This window comes from Macaca thibetana, chromosome 2 (assembly GCF_024542745.1).
Source record: "Macaca thibetana thibetana isolate TM-01 chromosome 2, ASM2454274v1, whole genome shotgun sequence".
In the NCBI taxonomy this organism is placed as follows: Eukaryota; Metazoa; Chordata; class Mammalia; order Primates; family Cercopithecidae; genus Macaca; species Macaca thibetana.
In genome coordinates, this window is record NC_065579.1 from 41,493,338 (window position 1) to 41,514,114 (window position 20,777).

General features: G+C 51.0%; 3 protein-coding genes across 3 annotated transcripts in view; 2 read left to right on the forward strand and 1 right to left on the reverse strand.

Moving 5' to 3' along the window:
* MRPS22 (mitochondrial ribosomal protein S22) overlaps positions 1 to 20,777 on the forward strand; it is a 601,324-nt gene that overhangs the window by 204,200 nt on the left and 376,347 nt on the right. The window lies entirely within an intron of this gene.
* Positions 219 to 3,137, reverse strand: FOXL2 (forkhead box L2). The gene has a single exon (XM_050779713.1). It carries the CDS (start codon positions 2,720 to 2,722, stop codon positions 1,592 to 1,594), a length of 1,131 nt encoding a protein of 376 aa, XP_050635670.1. The 5' UTR covers positions 2,723 to 3,137; the 3' UTR covers positions 219 to 1,591.
* On the forward strand, positions 3,365 to 9,935 carry FOXL2NB (FOXL2 neighbor). The gene is given in 4 exon segments (XM_050779749.1): positions 3,365 to 3,464; positions 5,527 to 5,616; positions 5,619 to 5,645; positions 6,259 to 9,935. Coding segments are annotated over 4 exon segments (525 nt in total). The 3' UTR covers positions 6,567 to 9,935.

The following is a 20,777-nucleotide window of genomic DNA, read 5'->3' on the forward strand; positions in this document are numbered from 1 at the left end:
TTTCTGCTGACGTTAAACAGCCGCAACGGGCCAGTGATGACACAGAAAACAAACAATCCCCAGGAAAACAAAGCAGCAGCGACAGCCACAAACGCCTGCCACCCCGGTTGCTCTCAATCTTTGTTTAGCTCATTCTGAAAAAAAGAAAATTGTGCTGAAAATCTCCCGCTTTGAACTAGCTGCTGAACTTAGGCGCGACGGAAATAAAGAAGTCCGTGTTAAAAGAAAGAACAAAAAATTTATTCGGGAATCGACAAGGCAAAAAACAAAAACAAAACAAAACAAAAACAAAAACACAACAAAAGTGCTCTAGTTCTCTCTAGAAAATTTGGTCCCCCAAACAAGTTACAGTACAACCAGGTCTATGGTTTTCAGGCCGGGCCGGCTCCGGGCCACAAGACCACCTAGGTCGGCCGCTGCCGGGTTTCACATTTCTCCTTCCCAAGGTGGGAGAAGCAGGACGTTTGAAAAACAAAAAGCAGGGAGGACGAGCCGTCCCTGCAGCGTGGGCCAGGCAGGCAGTGATCTCCCTGCATCCAGGACTTGCATCGGAAGATCGGGGCCATTTGTTTTTGATTTTTTTCTTCAGATAGGGAGAGGGTGAAACTTCCCCAATTGGTAGACGAAACCATATTTAGTGGATATATTCTCCTACCTCTGAACACAGCTTTTTGAAGGCCCGACAGGAACTCTCACGCAAATCTTCCAGAAGAGAAGATGAGGAATACTAAAGCTTCTGATTTTCATGTTTGGATTTAGCAAGCTCCAAGGCCACAATACTTCCCCGGTTGCCCGGTGAATGTTTTTTCTCCTTACTTTTTTTTTTTTTTTTTTAAATATTCTCTTAAAAAGCTCCACCGATCTTTTAAACAAAACATTAGCCAGCCGCCGGGGCCCGGAGGTGCCCGAAGCGACCGGACTGACAGCGAAGGAAACGCGGCCTCCCTCCGCGCCAGCCCCCGGTGTAAACCGAGTACAGGCCGCGGAGCCAGGCTGTCCCGGCTCCCGCTGGGTCCCAACCCCCGCCCCGCCCAGTGGACCCCGCGTCAAGCGGCTTCTGAACAGCTTCAAGAGGGTTCGCGGAGCAAACACACGTGTTGGTCTGTCCCTTTCTCAGGCAGCGCGGGTCCCGCCGCCAGTCCTGTCCGGCGCGTCTAGCCATGGACTGCACGGCAGTCGGGCGGGGAACGCCCAGCGCGAGCGCACCGACCTGTGAGAGAAGGCCAAGAGGTCTGCGCCGCCGACGCCCGGTCGCACCTCGGCCCCGGGCCCTTTCCGCGGTCAACTTGGGCGGGAGACGCTGGGGCTCCGGAAAGAGACGAGCCCAGTAAAAAGCGCGCAGAGAGGCGGCTTCAGGCCAGGGGAGTGCAAGGGCTTAGAGGTCAGGGAGGTGAGCACAGGAGGACAAGCAGAGGGAACAAAGAGGAGCTGAGGAGAGCGAAAAAGCACAAAGGGACCCCGGGCGCTGGATCCAGAGGCGGGCCCAGAGGGTGTGAGGTCCGGCTGGCGGCGGCGGCGTCGGCTGCGACCAGGACCGGCGTCGCGCGTCCCTGCATCCTCGCATCCGTCTGCACCGGCATGCGGTGGGCTCTCAGAGATCCAGGCGCGAATGCAGCGCGCCGGTCTTGCTGTCGTGGTCCCAGTAAGAGCAATGCATCATGGCGAGCTCGGGCTGCCGGGCGCAAGCGAACTGCAGGCCGGGCGCACTGGTGGGCGCGGGCGCCGGGGGCGCGGCGGTGGCTGGGCTGGCGGGGCTGAGCTGGCCTGGGGGCGGCGCGGCGGCCCCGTGGTGCGGTGGGGCAGGCGGCGGTGCGGCGGCCGCGTGCAGATGGTGTGCGTGCGGATGCGGGTGGGGGTGCGGCGGCGGCGGGGGTGCGGCCGGCGGGCCTCCCAGGCCGTTGTATGAGTTCACTACGCCGGGGGGCAGCGCCATGCTCTGCACGCGAGTGTATGGCCCGTAAGAGGCGGCCGGGCCCGCCAGCCCCTTGACCACAGCGGCCGCGCCGGGGCTGCCGGGGCCCGCGGCCGCAGCCGCCGCTGCTGCAGCCGCTGCGGCCGCCGCCATCTGGCAGGAGGCATAGGGCATGGGTGAGGGAGGCTGCGGTAGCGGCCACGAGTTGTTGAGGAAGCCGGACTGTAGGTACTTGGGGGGCGCCAGGTAGCCGTAGCCGTCGGCCCCGGCGCCCGCCACGCCGCACCCGCCTGCGGCGCCTCCGGCCCCGAAGAGCCCCTTGCCGGGCTGGAAGTGCGCGGGTGGCGGCCGGAAGGGCCGCTTCATGCGGCGGCGGCGCCGGTAGTTGCCCTTCTCGAACATGTCTTCGCAGGCCGGGTCCAGCGTCCAGTAGTTGCCCTTGCGCTCGCCGCCGCCCTCGCGCGGCACTTTGATGAAGCACTCGTTGAGGCTGAGGTTGTGGCGGATGCTATTTTGCCAGCCCTTCTTGTTCTTCTCGTAGAACGGGAACTTGGCGATGATGTACTGGTAGATGCCGGACAGCGTGAGCCTCTTCTCCGCGCTCTCGCGGATCGCCATGGCGATGAGCGCCACGTACGAGTACGGGGGCTTCTGCGCCGGGTCCGGCTTCTCCGGGGCTGTCCCGCCGCCACCCCCTCCGCCCTTGCCTGGGCTCGGCGGCGGCGCTTCTGGCTCCTTGACTGTGCGGCCGGTCTCTGGGGCCAGCAGGGCCCCCGCCGCGTCCTCGGGCTCGGGGTAGCTGGCCATCATGACACAGCCGGAGCGCCGCGGCCGGGCCGCCTCTGCTCTCCGTTCCAGGCGCTGGCGCGGCAAAGAGTTGGGGCGCACAAGTCCGCTTACGGCCGAGTCTCAAACTTCTGGAGACTGCGGATGCCGCCCGCGTTTGCTTGCTGGAGGCCTCTCGCTGCTCTCCCCTCTCCTTCCCCTTCCCCTAGGGAGCGGCCGGCGGGAGTGGAGCTCAGCCTCTGGCCATGGGGAGTCCGCCCAACAGAGAGGGGCTCCGGCCTCGCCGCCCCTCCCCGTCCAGGCCAGTCCCCGCCTTGGTGGGTTTTCTTTTCTGCTCTCTTCCCCTCCCCCCGCCCCCCGGTTTCCCGAAGCACGACCCGCGTCTCTGGCAGAGCTGCCTCCTGGAGTCCCTAGTGCGCCAGGAGCCTCGCTCTGTTCTGATTCGTATGGGCTCCATCGAGTTCCGCTTGCGTCAGGCGCCTTCGCCCCTATAGCGGGGCGGCCAGCCGCGCACGGGCGAGTTCATCTCCAAGTCACTTTTTGTAAACGCCCCGCACAGCCTGGACCGGCCTGCCCCCGCCCGGCGAGCCTCCGGGGCCCAGCCGACAGCCAGGCTCACGCGCCCTTGAAATCTGCCGGTACTCTCTCTGCGGGCTGGGCTGGGAGATGACGAGGACCCCGGTGGGGTCCACTCGCACCCAGCCAAAGCCCAGGAAGCTCGGGCCCCAGCGAGAAGAGGCGCTCCAAGCCTCCTCGCGGCTTTCAGGTGAAAGAAAACGACTCCTTTGCTCTGCCGTTTGCTGCTGTCTTGAGGCTGAACTAGCTCGGGGCTGGGGAGGGGCGAGACGGCGCAGGGCCGGACGGGGTAGGGTGGGGAGAGCTGCTCTGAGGCTTTGGGAAAATGAGCACAGAAACGCGTGTGACTGTACGAAGAAACCTCGGACTGGCCTGTCCCTCTCGCTCTCAGAGTGACTGGGCTGGAATGGGGCTGGGGAGAGGATCTCTGGGAATAGTCGTACAGGGGCGCCGCCTGAATAACCTCTGTCTCTCCCTGCGTTGCCAGTGGATCTAGGAACCAGGCTCCTCCTTGGAATCCCTGTACTAATCCTATGGGGTTGGAGTGAAGGTTGGATGTGTGCTTTAACAGCACCAAGTAGATGCCCCTCAGCTATTGCGCTAATACAGCCGGGGATGTTGCCGGGACTTTGCGGGACTGTGTATGTGTGTGCACAGGGGTCACATATGGAAGTCATGGAGAAGAGCTGTCCTTGAGATGGGTGAGATACCAGGTGCATGTATGCTGCTCAGAAACACAGGTATGCACATGTACAAGGTGTGAGATTTGTATTTACAAGGTAAAACACACTGATACTGATAGTTACATAATACGTTTATCAAGTATCAGAGTAAATGTAGCTGGTGGATATAGCGTCTTCTCTTTTTCTCCTTTCTTCTTTCCTTCCCCTCTTTCTTTCTTTCACAATTCTTCGATGCCTCTTTCCCTCCCAGTGCATGTATTTCGCCACAGACTGGGAAGAAAAACATCAGGCTGAGGGAGGGACTTGTTCAAATCTCTCTCCTGATGAGACATTTGTTCTGATCTTTCTCCAGAAGATCAGGAGTTAGTTGTCACCTACCTTAAGCAGAATTCTGATGGGAATCCAGTTATATCAGCATGACAGAGATTGTTTCAGGGAAAATCAGGTGTGCCTTTTAACAGTATGCTCATTAACAGTGCCTTTTAACTTGGCCTTAACAAAAAGTCTGCAGTTATAAAGTATGAGACAGATGGCCAGTGTTTTGAATCCTCAAACCCCAAACTCCTTGGTGCTGAGGAGTGGGGCAAGGCTGCCTTATGGAGGAAGGTGGACTGAATGGATGTCCTGTAGGTGTGCGTTAGTGATTGGCATGTCTGGAGTGGCTGGCTCAATGCCTGTCACTGCTTCTTCCTCCCAGGCTGTTTCGACTCTGAGAGTTCTCCAGAAGCCCAAGGAGCCTTCAGTGGCCTGTAGTTCCAGCATCCACAGGCCATCTACAAGTGTTGTCTGCTGCTCACTCAGGCCTCTGATCTGCATTCTGAGATGAAAGGGAGGGAGCACAAGGGTGTTGGGGCTCTTTGGAATTCAGCATCTTGAAGATGACACCAGAGAGGTCAGCAGGGCAGCCCTTGCCTGGTCACAAGGATGAGAGGGAGCAAGGCTATCCACAAAGTAGCTTGGTTTTTTTTTATGGGCGGTCTCCCACTGCACCCAATAGACATGGGGGAAGCAGCACTTCTGCAGAATCCCTGCTGCTGCTTTCTGAGCAGGAGTGCAGATGTTTTTCTTCTTCCTTACCCCCATCCTTGCCCAGGCTTTGGGTGGGAGTAGTGAGTCAGATTTGGGGCTGCTGCAGATTGGCCTAGTGCCTATCCTCCCCCAGCCAGGGCCTGGGCAGGGGGAAAAACAGCTGGGTCTGGCCCTATCCTGGTGGGGGCTCCTCTCTCCTTTTCTCTCTCTCTCTTTTTTCTTTTTTTTTCTGACCACCCAGGCTGGCTCTCTGCCTCTCTCTCTCTCTTTCTTTCTTCTTCTCACAGGCATTTCCGCTGCTCAGCCCTGCAGCAGCCAGGTGTAACAGCATTGTTGTGTGTGTCATCACTTCCCTGAATTCCATACTCGGCTCCCTTTTCAGCCTTTAAGGAGCCTGTGTGTGTGTGTGTGTGTGTGTGTGTGTGTGTGTGTGTGTGTAGGGGTTGGGGGCAAATGAAGGAGTTCCTCTAAAGGATTTTCAGAGTAGAAAGGAGTTCTGCTCTGAAAATATTGATTTCTGACTGTTCCGTGGAGGAACAGAACCCCAAGCCCTGGTGCAGAAGAGGATGCCTGATGCGTGCACCCTGGGAAGGGCTGGAATCAGTCTCCCCAAGATGTGCCTTCACATGGCGGTCGGCATTCGAAGGCTCAGAAAACAGGCAAGAAAATGCGGGCAAGAAGCCTGGCAGAATGATTACTTTCAGGTCCCCTCCAGGCCTCTGCGGAAAAGCCAGGGGCTTCGAGCTGGAGACAGAGGAGCCTAGGAAGAGAGTACAATCCTCTCCTTGCCAGCCCAGCCAGAGGTGGGTGAAGCGGGCGCTCCAGGAAACGGTGCGGGACGCCTTGATTTTTTCTCAGCCTTCGGAGGCAGGCTGGTTGCTGGTGGGGTCGGGATCCTCTCTGAACAGGGCATACTGTGCCTAGGTTTTGTGGACGCCCGGGCCGGTTCCTTTTCTCTCCGCGGCATTGGGGCGACGCAGGGCCCCGGCTTAGTGACCTTGGGGCGGCAGAGGCCAGGGTGGTGGGCTGGGCAGAGATCACTGCCTCTTTGCCCCAGTTTTCCAGGGTTCCGCAGCTGCAATTGAGCAGCCAACGGTGCCTCCTGACCGGGGTCCCACCGGAGCGCCGCCTGCGGATACGGTTCCAGTGAACCGCCGACCGAGCGCAGCCTCAGCTCCCGCGCCTCCTCGCAGTCTGGCCCCGCGCCTCGGAGGTCCCGACAGCCGGCGCGAGCAATCTGCTCGGCTCTGATGGAGACGCTTTTCTCCCCAGGGCCGGGAATCCTGCAACAGCGGCAGAAGCGGCCCTCGCCTCTGGCTCCCGGTGGCCCAGCTCTACTAGGGGAGCGTCGCGGCTGCTCTGAGGCAGGCAGCGCTTCGCTAGAACCGTTCAGCTCGTCCCGCGCCGACGCCTGCTGCCTGAACCAGGTCCCGCGGTCCCCTTTCCTAGCGGGACCCCGAAACACCCGCCGGTTTCCCACTCCTGAGCGGGAGAGAATAGAGCCTGCTGCAACTCTCTGCTTGTAGGGATGGCCTCTGCAGTGCTTGGCCAGCAAAGGGACGCTTCATTGTGTCTATTAGTACATCCCCATACACTCCACTCCTCAACAACTGTCAGCACTCACGCCCTCCTGGCCCCTCACACCTCCCTTTGCACCCACACCTCAGGGACCTGGGGTCCCTCCACTTAGGTCACGTTACTCCATCCACTTCTCTCTCTCTCTCTCTCTCTCTCTCTCTCTATCTCGGTCAACTCCAGATCCCCTCTAGTTCTCCTTCCCCGCCTACTTCTCTCACACTCACCAGCTACACATACTAATTCAGATCCTGCACATGTCGGTGGAAAACATGTCAAGCCAATGTGCAGACCCTAAGCTTTTTCCACACTCTGCTCACCTTCCCATCTCACGGCACAGGAGGATCTCTGGGCTCCATGTTTACAAGCCTGACTCCCAGAAGCCTGTTGATTCTCTGATGTCCTTGGCCTGTGATTGGGGTGACTGGGCTGCCACCTGGGTGTTTTCATGGTGGGATTGCTGCGCAGACCACAGAGAAGCTCAGGTACTGAGCACATTCCAGATACACTTTAACACGCACAGGCCACTCACACAGGCTTCATCTCTGTCTCACAGCTCTGCTGAGCTTGCTGCAGCAGCAGACACCCACATAGCACCAAGTCTGAAGTCAGTGGGTATTAGTCTGCCTGGCTGGGATTAGCAAAGTCAGTTATGTGCTTGGGAGAGAACAGGGGAATGGGGAGAGAGAGAGAGATTGAGAAAGAGGAAAGAGAAGCGACCTCCTACTCTGGGAAGAACTCACACATGAGAGCTGTTTCCTGTTGTTAAGTGTCTCATTGAGCTCCCCTCTTTCTCCCCCAGGAAGGGCTGAGAGGCAGTAGACCAGAGCTCTGGCTCCTCTTTACCTTGCTGATGTGGGGGTATGAGTCCACCAACACTATTTTGTCCCAAGGAGTATGTGCCTCACCGTCAATCAGGCAGAATGCAAGGCAGTTGTAGGCCTTTTTCATGGTGGAGGCCAACTGGGAAAAAGGCAGAAGGGGCTGGGTCCTGGGCCAAGTCAGGCCCTCCTCCCTCCAAAGACCCCTGGGATGCTCTCAGAGCCGGATTCTAGGGTGGTGGGAGCTGCTGACAAGCATCCTCTGATGTCCCTCATGACATCTATGGCCCAAAGCCATTTTGTTCAGCTCTGAACAGTGAGTGCCTTGCCAGTAGGCCTCAGACTTGCTTGGGAACATGATGTGCTCTTAAAAGTTGCCTCATTGCCGCTCTCCACACCCAGACTGTAAGCGCTAATGGGCAGACTCTGCCCTCTGCTCCACACTCAGTGCTTCCCACCAGGATGGGCTTAGTACTTTTTAATAGAATTAGAAAACGGTCCCACTGGACAGAATTGGGAAATGCCACTTTCCTTATAATGAAGTTAGAATTTCCAAGAAAGGGACTGTAGCTGAGGAAGAGTGGTTTGACCATTGAGAGCCAGCTCAGGATCTGAGAGTTCTCTGCCATTTGGGGTTACTTGCTCATTATAGCTGCATGACCATGGTGCTGAACCTTAGGCAAGGACAAGGACACCTCCCTAGTCCCCAATCAGGGTGAGGACCTGTCTGAAACATTCAAACTAGACTTTACTGGAAACAGGTCTCTGCACTCAGGGCAACTGGCTTGCAAGGTAAGGCCTGCAGTCTCCAGCCCCATGCTAACCTATGAGGGGATGCCAGAGAGAGCCCTTCCCCCTTGGTCCTCATTCCTGGCTCAATTTTCGCCCACAAAGTGGGCCCTGCCTAAAGACGATAGGCAACTGCCGTGCAGGAAGGCAGTTTTAGATGCCTAGCTGGCACAAAGTCCAGAGGAAGGGAGGGAGAAAGGCTGAGTTTTGTATTACTGTTCTACCTTTGGAGATTTTCCTCATGCCAAGATGGGTGTGTGTGTGTGTGTGTGTGTATGCGGTATAACTTTATTAAACACTTTTTTTTTTTTTGAGACAGGGTCTCACTCTGCTGCCCAAGCTGGAGTGCAGTGGTGCAATCTCGGCTTACTGCAATCTCCACCTCCCAGGCTCAAGTGATCCTCCCACCTCAGCCTCAGCCTCAGCCTCCCAAGTAGCTGGGACTATGGCTGTGAGCCAACACAGTCAGCTAATTTTTTTTTTTTTTTTTGGTATTTTTGGTAGAGACAGGGTTTTGCCATGTGGGCCAGACTGGTCTTGAACTCTTGAGCTCAGGGTGATTTGCCTGCTTCAACTTCCCAAAGTGTTGGGATTGCAGGTGTAAGCCACCATGCCTGGTCAGTTTTTTAGTTTTTATTTCAATAGTTTTGGGGGAACAGGTGGTTTTTGGTTACGTGGATGAGTTCTTTAGTGGTAATTTCTGAGATTTTGGTGCACTTGTCACCTGAGCATTGTACACAATACCCAGTGTGTAATCTTTTATCCCTCACCCCCCTCCTACCCTTCACCATTGAGTCCCCATTATATAATTTTTTTTTTCTTTTTGAGACAGAGTCTCAGTCTGTTGCCCAGGCTGGAGTGCAGTGGCGTGAACTTGGCTCACGGCAGCCTACTGAGTTCAAGCGATTCTCCTGCCTCAGCCTCCTGTGTAGCTGGGACTACAGGCGTGCACCACCATGCCCAGCTAATTTTTGTAATTTTAGGAGAGATGGAGTTTCACCGTGTTGGCCAGGCCGGTCCTGAACTCCTAACCTCAAGTGATCTGCCCATCTTGGCCTCCCAAAGTGTTGGGATTACAGGCGTGAGCCACTGTGCCCGGTCCATTATGTCATTCTTATGCCTTTGCGTCTTCGTAGCTTAGCTCTCACTTATAAGTGAGAACAGAGGATATTTGGTTTTCCATACTTGAGTTACTTCACTTAGTACAATGGTCTCCAACTCCATCCAGACTGCTGTGAATGCCATTATTTTATTCCTTTTTATGGCTGAGTAGTATTCCATGGTGTATATATATCACATTTTCTTTATCCCCTCATTGGTTGATGGGCATTTAGGCTTTTTCCGTATTTTTTGTATGTAGACGGTAAACAATATACAGGTTGATGTATTATGACATATAATGCAGTATGTAACCACCACCTGGATCAAGATATAGAGCATTTCTGGCACGTCATAAGGTTCTTTCATATCTTTTTCCAATCAGTATTGCCTCAAAAGGGAACCCATATTTGGATTTCTATCACCATAAATAACCTTTGCCTGCCTTGAGCCTCAAATAAATGGAGCGTATAGCATATATGCCTTTATGTCTAGTTTTTTCTGCACAACATATTTTTAATATTCACTGGTCTTGTTGCATGTGTTAGACATTTATTTCTTTTTATTGCTGTGTAATATTCTAGTATTTGCTTATCCATCCATGTGTTGAGGGACGTTTGTTTCCATTTTTTGGATATCATAAATAAAGCTGCTGCCCACATTGTTGTACATGTCTTTTTTGTGAAGGGCATTTTGCTACTCTTGAGTGAATTGTAAGAGTAGACATATATTTAGTTTCAGTAGATACTGCCAAACAGTTTCCAAAGTGATAAAACCAAATACAGTGGTACACAGATAGACAAACATACTTTAACAGGGCCTTTTCCTTATAGATAGCATTCTCTAAAAACCACTATTTACCTGCACTTATTATTACTATTACTATAACTGGAAAAAACAGCTTTTTTGTTTTTTGTTGTACAAGATCTCACTCTGTCACCCAGGCTGGAGTGCAATGACGTGATCATGGCGCACTGCAGCCTTGACCTCCTGGGCTCAGCCTCCTGAGTAGCTGGGACTACAGGTGCTCACTGCCACACCCAACTAATTTATGTATTTTTTGTAGAGATGGGGTTTCGCCGTGTTGCCCAGGCTGGTCTTTAACTCCTGGGTTCAGACAGTCCTCCCATCTCAGCCTCCCAAAATGCTAGGATTACAGGCGTGAGCCACCACACCTGGCCAAAAAAATAGCTATCCTTTATTAAGCACTTATTTTGTGCCAGAAACATTACATGCATTATCTCATTTTGTTTTTATGAGAAACCCAAGGAATTGGTACTATTCCCATTTTACACTTGAGGAACCTGAGGCTCAGAGAGAGTGAGTAACTTGCCAAAGGCCCCCAGCTGATAAGTGACCACTTGACTGTGGGCTCTGAATTTCACTTCCATACATGTACCTCTGCTTGTTCCTGTGAGGTCAGGAAGTTCTCCCTTCCATCTGACCAAATCCAGCTGCCAGGTAACAGACTCATTTCCTATCAACCTGTGGTCCTCTCTGCATACCTTCTCACACCTACATTTGAGATCTGTGTACACACACATATGCACACAGTTTCTCTCCCACAGCCACACACTCACTGTGAAGAAGGAGAGGATGGGGGCCAATTTAGTGAAGACTTCAGAGCTTGCCAAGTCCCGGGCTTAATAACCTAATGAGGTCCCTCTCAGGGAATTTGCAGAAGATTGGACTAGGGACCAGCCTGTTTCTGGATGCTGCAGAGGATAATTCAGAGCCTTTCTTTCCCTGGAAAGAGATGGGAATTTGGTCCTCCTCCTAGCATGCTGAGCCAAGCCCATGGTGGGCTTCAGAGGCTGATGCCTAAGGCATCCCTCTGCAAGGTTTGTCGAGAGGTGTTGCACTTTGCCCTGGAACGTGGTGAGTAGGGAGGATGTGTGTGGTCTGAGCAGGGAGAGAGCAGGAAGTCTGGGGAACTGCCCCTCTAGGCACAGTGCTTGACTAGGCCCTGCACGGAATGGTCACCACGGGAGGGAGAACCAGCAGCCTCCTCCTTGGGACCATGGGTTACCAAATCTCCAAGTCTCCAAGCCCCTAAGCTTGACTGAGAGGAGTGTTGCTACTCTGTGGGTGGAGGCCATATGTGGGTTTTCTATGCTTTGCAGGTGGCCCCTCCTCAGGCCCCTTTCTAGACTAATTGAGGTCTTGCTGGGCTCTGGGTTTATAATTGGGGGTAATTGCTGACAGGCTGTTGTGGTGGTACAAGCAGGTTTCTGTTGGGGAAGCAGTAGTCAGGATTTGGGAGCTTTGGGTGGGGACAGTCCAGGATCCCAATGTTCCCTGTTCCAGGAAGCTCTTGTCCCTGGCCATTTGCTTGGAGGCAGTACTCCCGAGGACCAAGGACTGGTAGCATATCTGAACAGGAAGGGACCTCCTCATGCGGGTGCTGGGAACTCAGATTCAGAAGCACACAGAGGGAGGTAGTGCAGCTGCAGCAGAGGTTCTTATGCCTGGCACTGTCATCTATGCACACCACTGACAGGCTGGGAGGCACTGCCGTTGGGTGGCTAACAGACCTCTGTTCCAATTCGTACTCATACCATCCTTGGAAATGATGGAACTTCACCTTGCATCAGAGTTTTAATTTTTTTTAAATCATTTTTTGAGCAGGCAATGTGTTCACATGGACCAAAACTGAAAAATATACAAGGCTGGCAGTGAAAAGTTTCTCTCCCACTTCTGTCCCCCAAGTCACCCTCATCACAGGCAGCCAGTGACCCTGGTTTCACGTATATCCTTCCAGACATAGTTTATGCACATACAAACGTACCCACATACATTCTCCCGCACTCCTTCAATTTTTGCCTATGGCAGCATCGTATGCACAGTGTTCTGCCCCTTAGAAATCTTTCCACTTCAATGCATTCTCTTTTTAGAACTGCAGGTTGTTTCTGATCCTTTGCTTTTACAAGCAATACAGTACTGTATAAACTTGTATATATCTCATTTTGTAAGTATGTATATATATTTATAAAATGATTTCTAAAAGTGTAAGATTGGGTAGTGGATATATGCACCTATAACTTTGATAGATTATGCCAAATTCCTTATAGATTGAGCCAGAATACACTCCTGCCAACAGTGTGTGGCACTCCTGTTTCCTCATAGCCACTCTAACACAAGTCTTTTCTTTTTTTTCTTTTTTTGAGATGGAGTCTCGCTCTGTTGCCAAGCTGGAGTGCAGTCATGCGATCTCGGTTCACTACAACCTCTGACTCCTAGTTCAAATGATTCTCCTGCCTCAGCTTCCCGAGTAGCTGGGATTACAGCCATGTGCCACCACACCCAGCTGAATTTTTTTTTTTTTTTTTTAGACGGAGTCTCGCTCTGTGGCCCAGGCTGGAGTGCAATGGCACGATCTTGGCTCACTGCAAGCTCCGCCTCCCAGGTTCACCCATTCTCCTGCCTCAGCCTCCTGAGTACCTGGCACTACAGGTGCCTGCCACCTCGCCCGGCTAATTTCTTGTATTTTTTTTTTAGTAGAGATGGCGCTTCACCGTGTCAGCCAGGATGGTCTCGATCTCCTGACCTCAAGATCTGCCCGCCTCAGCCTCCCAAAGTGCTGGGATTACAGGCTTGAGCCAATGCGCCTGGCCAACTTACACTGCACTCCAGCCTGGGTGACAGAGCGAGACTTCATCTCAAAAAAGAAAAAGAAATAAATCTTACAGATATAATTGAGGACCCTGGCTTCCTCGATTCCCCTCTGTCCTTCTCTCTCTTGAGGTGATCACCACAGTAAATATGGTGCTTAAGATTCCCATACCTGCTTTTGCACTTGTACTATGTGTGTACCCATTCCTAGGCAATACTTATATAAATGGTATCCTGCTGTTGCAGAAAGACACATGCTTGCTTTTTCATTCAACCTTATGTTTGTGAAAAAGTTCCTGGTTGCCACACAAAGACAAGCTCCATTCATTTTCCCTGTGTTGCACCATTCCATTGTATGAATACATCATGGTTTATTTATCCATGTTCCTGTTAAGAGCATTGGGTTATTTCCTATTCTTTACTATTACCAATAGTCTTGCTATGGATATTCTTAGGCATGTTTGCTAGTGCTTATGTGCTACAGTTTACCAAGAAGTGGGACTGCTGGATGAAAGGTTACAGGGATTTTCAACTTCGCCAGTTACTGTTGAGCAGAGCCTCATCTACATCTGTGAAACAGAGTGTGATGCCTATACCTCAGGGAGTCCATGCCCGTAAGTGGGATGGTGGAGTGGAAGCAAATGTGGGCTCAGGTTTTAGCAGGTCTCGACTTAAATTCTGGCTCTGTGATTTATTTGCTGTGTGACTTTGGGCCCAATATCCAGCCTTTCTTTGCCTCATTTCTCTCATCTGCAAAATGGTGATGATAGTATCTATGTTGCAGGGTTCCTGAGAAATAAATGACATACTGTATGAAAAGATTTAGTATAGGGTCTGGCACAGAGGAAACACTAAAAGGCTCTAGCAATGATTAGTAATATATTCATAGTATTAATAGTATGAATATAATATTAATTTGTTATTAGTAATATTATCATATTGTACCTTTGATCTCTTTTTAACTTGTTATTGTGGCACATTTTGAACCAACAAAATGGGAGAGAGAATAGTACACTGAACCCCCATCTGCTTCCCTCTATAGCCCTATCCAGTTCCTCACCCCTTCCCCACTGGATTATTTTGAAGCCAACCACAGACATCATATCTATTACTTCTTTTGTAAATATTTTAGTTTACATCCCTAAAATATAAATACTTTAAAAATCTCCAAAACTACTGTGGCTATCATATTATCATCATACCTAAAAACAGTGATTTTTTTTAGTGTAGTGAATACCCAGCTCATGGTATTCAATGCTCACATTTTCTCAACAGTCTCAAAAAGATTTTACAGTTAGTTTGCTTGAATCAATATGCAAACAAGATCTATACTACTCATGACATTTGATTAATATGTCTCGTGTCACTTTTAATCTATAGATATCTCTCATTGTTTTCTTTTTTTCTTTCTTGCAATATATCTGTTAAAGACACTGGACCACTTGTTCTATAGAGTTTCTCACAACCTGGATTTTGCTGACTGCATTCCTGTGACATCCTTTAACATGCTCCTCTGTCCTCTGTATTTCCTGTACATTGGTAGAACTAGAAGCTTGGTTAGATTCAAGTTTGCTATTTTGGTAAGAACACTTCATAGATAGTGTTGTGTAGCTCCATCAGAACACTAATACCTGGGTTGTTTGTATTTTGATTTTTAACAGTCATTAATGATCACCACCTAGAGTCATTATTCATTAGGGTTTGCAAAACAGTGATATTTTAATTCTATCATTTCATCTTATTGAATTAATCAAACTCTTCCATAAAGGAAAATTTTCCTTATCAACCATTTGACTGCCCTGAGTTCAGGCCCATGAAGGACAGGCAGGATGAATGATGGATTCTTCTTATATCTGATGATAACGATGATGGAACTCCAGGGGTCATTTAGGAAATAGCTGAATTCGTGGGCTCTTAAAAGACATTAGGTGATGTCTTCCACCCCGAAGAAGAAAGGAAGAAAAGAAAGAATGAATGACAAAGCACCAACTCCCCATCACATCATTTGTTTCTTCATACATTTGTTGAACCCCTTTTCTGTGCAATGACTGTTATGGGTGGGGAAGTGGAGAGGAGCAATGCATGATTTCTGCTCACAGGAAGCCCCAGGTGACAGGTACAAGCCTCTCCACAGCTCTCTCAGCTCAAGGCACAGGTGCTATAGGAGGGAAGAGGAAGAAAGGAGGGATTTCAAACTGGGCAATATGGGAAGGCCTTGTTGATAAGGGCCAAGTCTCCTAGGAGAGGCCACAGTAGGGCTGAGCTGGCCACCATGCCACTGCAGGTGCTGGGGACCGGAGGATAGACTCCCATTGCTTTAAACAAGGGAAACTTTCAGGTGCTTACCTGACAGGTGCCCAGGTATGTGCCAAGTGCTCTGGCAAGCATAAGAAAAGATGTAGAGTAGTTTCTACCCTTGAAAATTTTTCTTTAGTCTGGTTTGGAAGAAAACACACATATGGCCCACAGAGATCATTAAGCATTGGCTGTAATTTAACAAATATTCCTTGAGTATTTACTGTAGCCAGAAGCAGGGCTCTGAAGGGGAGTTGGGCCTGGCCCCTACCCTCAGCAGGCCATTTGGTCATCTCAGCATATCCATGTTCTGGGTGCTCTGACCCTGCACACCCCACTTTTCACACTGAACCAGGTGCAACCTTGGCCATGTGGGCCTTCAGGTTGCCCCACTTGGGCATGGTGAAGGGGAGTTGCCTATTAGTGTCTTCTCAGCTGCTTGCTGTTCATCCTTCAAGTTCGCTCAAGGGTTGCCTCCTCTTAGAGGACTTGGAGGTCTTCCGTGTCCCAATCCTATATTTCAGTAGGCTGAGCTTGATGTTTGAGCTCCTATGGCACCTTGTCTGTGCTTGCTTTTTTTTTTTTTTTTTGGAGACAGAGTCTAGCTCTGTCGCCCAGGCTGGAGTGCAGTGGAGTGATCTCAGCTCACTGCAACCTCTGCCTCCTGGCTTCAAGCGATTCTTCTGACTCAGACTCTTGAGTAGCTAGGATTACAGGTGCCGGCCACCACGTCCAGCTAATTTTGTGCTTGCTTTTATCTCAGCAGATATTACCTTAAGCTGTAATTTATTTGTTAATTTGTCTATCTCCCTCCACTAGACGGAACTCCCTGAGGGCAGGCCTGTGTTCTGATTCATTTTGTTTTACGTAGGGCCTGCTGTGTAATACCTCTGACAGAAAATGTTTGTTGAGCGAATGCCGGGGACTTCGAATTTAGAGCTTCTTTCTTTTAGATGAAGATTTAGTCCGGTGTGGGATTAGACATGCAATTGTTATTAGTTTTTGTGGAAAGTTGGGGTGGGGAAGAATCCAGGTCAAATGTTAGGGGTCCTCGTATGTGTTCATGGATAGTGAGGCAGTAGCACGAAAAGGCGGGAGATTCAGGATGGGAGAGGACTGCAAGGCAAAGGCTGCGGGCAGTCCGGCCAGGTTCCTGGGTGGAGGAAGGAAGGCACGTTTCCCGGTGTTGTTCCAGGCCTGACGTGGTGTTCAGGGGTGTAGGACTCAGGGTGTAGGACGAGCGTGGCGCGTCCCTCCGGCCCGGAAGCGGGGCTCGCCGCAGCAAGGGGGTCTTCCTCACTTTTATACCGCGCTCCTTCCCAGCAGAGGCCGGCCGGAAGCGGCAGCCGGCGGTGGGGACCAGGGCCCGGAACAGGCGGGTGATGCAGGAAGCCCGCGGGGCGCCCCGGCATCGCCGCTCAGACCTCGGGCGCACGGGCACCGACGCGCGCGCCCAGAGCAGCTCCTGAGAGCTGGGGTCCTGCACACCGGTCACCTCGCCTTCCTCCTGTCTTCTTGATGCCTGCTGGCTCTCCCACGCTGCACGCTCCCAATGTCACCCTCGGCGAAGTCCTGCCACGGATGCCTGTTCCAGGAAAGGAAGGAAGGATCCGTTCTAAGATGGTGGGACTGACGGGGGGTTTTACTGTGGCCGCTTCCAGGGCCGAGTAACGAGGGCTTTTAAGGCCAAAAGAAGGAGTAGAGAAGGCATTCTTTAGGCAGGCACAACTTTAAGATGCGGTGAAGTCCAGATGCGGTGCGTGCCTTGTGTAGGGATGGCTGGCACATTCACTAAGAACAGGTGGGACTGCCCTAACTTTACTTTTCTATGAGAAATGGGTGCTCATGGGTCTTGGGACTGGGCAGTCTTCTGGGACATTCTTTATATGCCAAGAGATGGTCTTTTCTTAATCTGAAGAGTACATGAATGGAGTAATATAATCATGTAGGCTTGGCTGTGCCCACGCACATGGTTGCACGTATACACTGCATGCTTGCACACACGTGCACACAGATATGAATACATAGTTGTGCACACAGATAAATGTGTGCCGGAGTGTGCATGTGTGTGTGCTCACCCTCCTGCCTCCCCTCCGCCATGTCCTTGTCCCCTTTTCTCTCCATGTTGAGTCTTAGGAAGACTATCCATATTGAATGCATACTATATATGGCAGTCTGTGCTTACCAAATGTTTTTACTGGTATTTCTCCATTTTTCCTGGCTGGAAGGGGATTTCTTTTTCTTTTATCTTTTTTGAGACAGGGTCTCCCTCTGTTGCCCAAGCTGGATGCAGTTGTGTGATCATGGCTCACCACAGCCTTGGCCTCCTGGGTTCAGGTGATCCTCTGACCCCCGCCTCAGCTTCCTGGATAGTTGAGACTACAGGCATGCACCACCACACCTGGCTAATTTTTTGTATTTTTTTGTAGAGACAGGGTTTCACCATGTTGTTCAGGCTGGTCGCGAACTCCTAGGCTCAAGGGATCCACCCACTTTGGCCCCCAACATGCCTGGGAGGGGATTTCTGTTAGGATCCCACTAGATTTTCTTTGGCTCTGAGGGCTTTGTAGCAGGATGGTTGCAAACTTTAAACCATATCTGCCTTCTGGGAGGAGGAAGCTTCTACAACATATGTGGGTTTACTTGAGATTGATGGTCTCCCAAGGACTGCCTTTAGCACCACCCCCTGGCTGGTAGAAGTTGTCATTCATGCATTTGAGTGAACATATATATCTAGGGCACCTCCTCTTTATACGCCCTGTGCTAGGAGTGAGGATTTGGAGAAGAGGAATGTCTTGTTCTTGCCTTTGGGGAGGTACAGTTTAGTGGGGAGTTGGATAAGTAAACAGACAAAAGCAGTTTACTTTGATAAATACTGTGATGGGGGAAGGTTGAGGCTGTGGAAGCATGGGAAGACTTCCTGGAGGAGGTGATACTGGGGCTGTGTCCTGAGGGACCCATAAGAGCCAAAGAAGGTGTGGGGAAGGCATTCCAGTAAGAGGAAGCATGTGTGTGAAGGCCCAGAGCTGAGGTCCCTTCCCTCACAGGGAGAGCACCTGTGGCTGGGGTTGGCAGTGCCCAGTGTAGGAGAGGTGTGTCGGGCAGCAGGCCATGAGCTTGGACAGGCTGACAAGGTCTACATCACTGAGGGCCCAGGGTGCCTCCTTGAGGGGCTTGAACTTTATCTTGTGAACATGAGGGGTGTAAAATGGGAGTGAAGGAGAGGTTTTATATGTTAAGAAGGTGAAGGTGGCTGCAGTGTGGAGGATGGAGGGAGGGTGCTAAACCGGAAGCAGAGTCCAGGTGGGAGAAGATGGGCCTGCACTAAGGAAGGGGCAGACAGTTGGAGACAAGGGTCCACCTGGAGAGACGTTTAGGAGATGGGATCTATGAGTCTTGATGGCTGATTAGGTGTGAGGGTGAGGGAGGATTGAGCACCTCCCAGTTTTCTGACTTGGTCTACTAGGCATAGGGTGTGGCTACCCTGAGACAGGGAAGGCTGGAGGCACAGGTCTCTTGGGAACATGATGATCTCTGTGTGGAACACATTACATTTGAATGCCTGAGGGACATCCAGGGGGAAATGTCTGGGAGGCAGTTGGACATGCGGGTCTGCACTCAGGAGAGAGGTTTGGGAGTTCTTAGTCTACAGATGAGACAAGATGAAGTCACTCAAGGAGGGTGTGGAGAGACAGAGAGGAGGAGAACATTAAAGAAAAGAGATAAGTAGAGTTGGGGGAAGGTAAAATGATGGAGCAGGAGTAGCTGAAGAAGCAGAGGTGGCCAAGTGTGTGGTCCCACGGAAGCCTTGGGAAGATAGTGGTTAGGGTCCACTCAGAACCCTCTCCAAGACCCACCTTCTCTGGCTTCCCAGGCATTGGGTGCTCTGTCCCCCATTTGGTGATTGGTACAAAGAGACTCCGTCTCTGTGATGGTGAAAATTTAGGTGATACACTGTAGACTAGTTGCCTGTCAAAGGTGGGAGTCTACTTATGTGTTTTAAATACCCTTAGTTGCAATTATTCTTACTAGTTGTCAGTTACTTTACAAACATTATCTCATTCAACCTTCAAACAACCCTTTCCAGATAAATATTATTTTCTCACTTTACAAATGAGGACATTGTGGCTCAGAAAGGTTAAGTGTCTTGCCCAAGGCCACATAACTAGTTAGAGCTGGAGCTGGGATGTGGAGTCAAGTATTCTTCTTTACATGCCTCAAGTTTTTTTTTTTTTTTTTTTAAATGCCCTATGCATTTTTTCTTTAGTGCACATTCAGCAGTGGCTGCCTCCTGCATTGGCATCTGGGCTTGGCCTGCTTGCTCACGCCCTCCAAACCTCCAGGCCATGGGGACTTCAGAAGAGGCCTGTATCCCAGATTAGCCCCAAAGACAACATGCTCCTTAAGAAGAAAGAGGAGGCCCAGGCACAGCCAAGGCCTGTGATGGGAAGGGCTTCCCGGGAATCAGTGGGGAACTTCCTCCTGGGAAAGCCACGAGAAGGGCAGTTCCTCTCCTGGGCCAGGCGTCAGGGAGTCAGGACCTCAGCTGTTCCTGCCCAGCCGCCTGCAGCCCTGAGCACCCACCGGAGACAGGAGGCCCTGCCTGCTCACTGCCCATTGTCCCAGCACCACAGTGCCGCTTCCCATGCGCCTCCTGTTTACACAGGAAGCCCTGCTCTGGGATGCTACCTCCCTCTCCTGATGGCTGGCCCCAAGCTTGAATTCCTCACAGGCAGCTTCAGTGAGCGAGGGCTAGAGTAAGTTATCTCTGCTCAGTGACTTTAAAAATTAGTATAGCACAGTGGGTAAAAGCGTGGCCTTGCAGTGTGACTGCCTTGGATCTGAACTTGGCCACTCATTAACTGAAACACTTTGGGTATTCATGCCAACAGTATGAATGCAGATTCCTCCTCTGTAAGATGAGGAGTATTATGCCTACCTATGTCTCACAGGTTTTTTTGTAAGGATAAACAAAATATAGAAGTAAAGTGCTTGGAACATAGTATATGCTCAATAAATTATACATTTCACAGTTGTTATTTACCTCTTATGTTTAGTTGCACACAATTTTAGCTGCACTCCAAATGCTTGTGATAGTTTAAACTATGACCTCCAAATTGTGTGACACTCCTCCCATTGAGAGGTGGGGTCAATGCCCCCTTCCCTTGAATCCGGGTGGGCTTATAACTACCTTGACCAATGTGGTACAACTGGAGTGACACTGTATTAATTCCAGGCTTTGTTTTGGTTGCTAGAACACTTATACTTGGAGCCTTGAGCCACCATGTAAAAATCTGACTACTCGAATTTGGCAGGCAATGAGGATTGTTCTTCTTGAAGCATGACCAGAGGGGTGGGAGTAGGTTTTTCCAGTTCAATAAAAATTTGTTGAGTGGGATTTTGAAATAGTAGGCTGAATGCAAACTGGAATTCCCTCCCTTACCAATGAAAGTTGGCAAAAGTTAAAAAGATAAAATAATAAGCACAAAGTTGCACTTAAATTATGAAGGAATACTCTTGTTAGACCGGAAATGGTGAAACGTTCCTGAAATAAACAAGTAAATGGAACGTGACAGCCAAAAGCTGAAGGGCTTCTGAGTT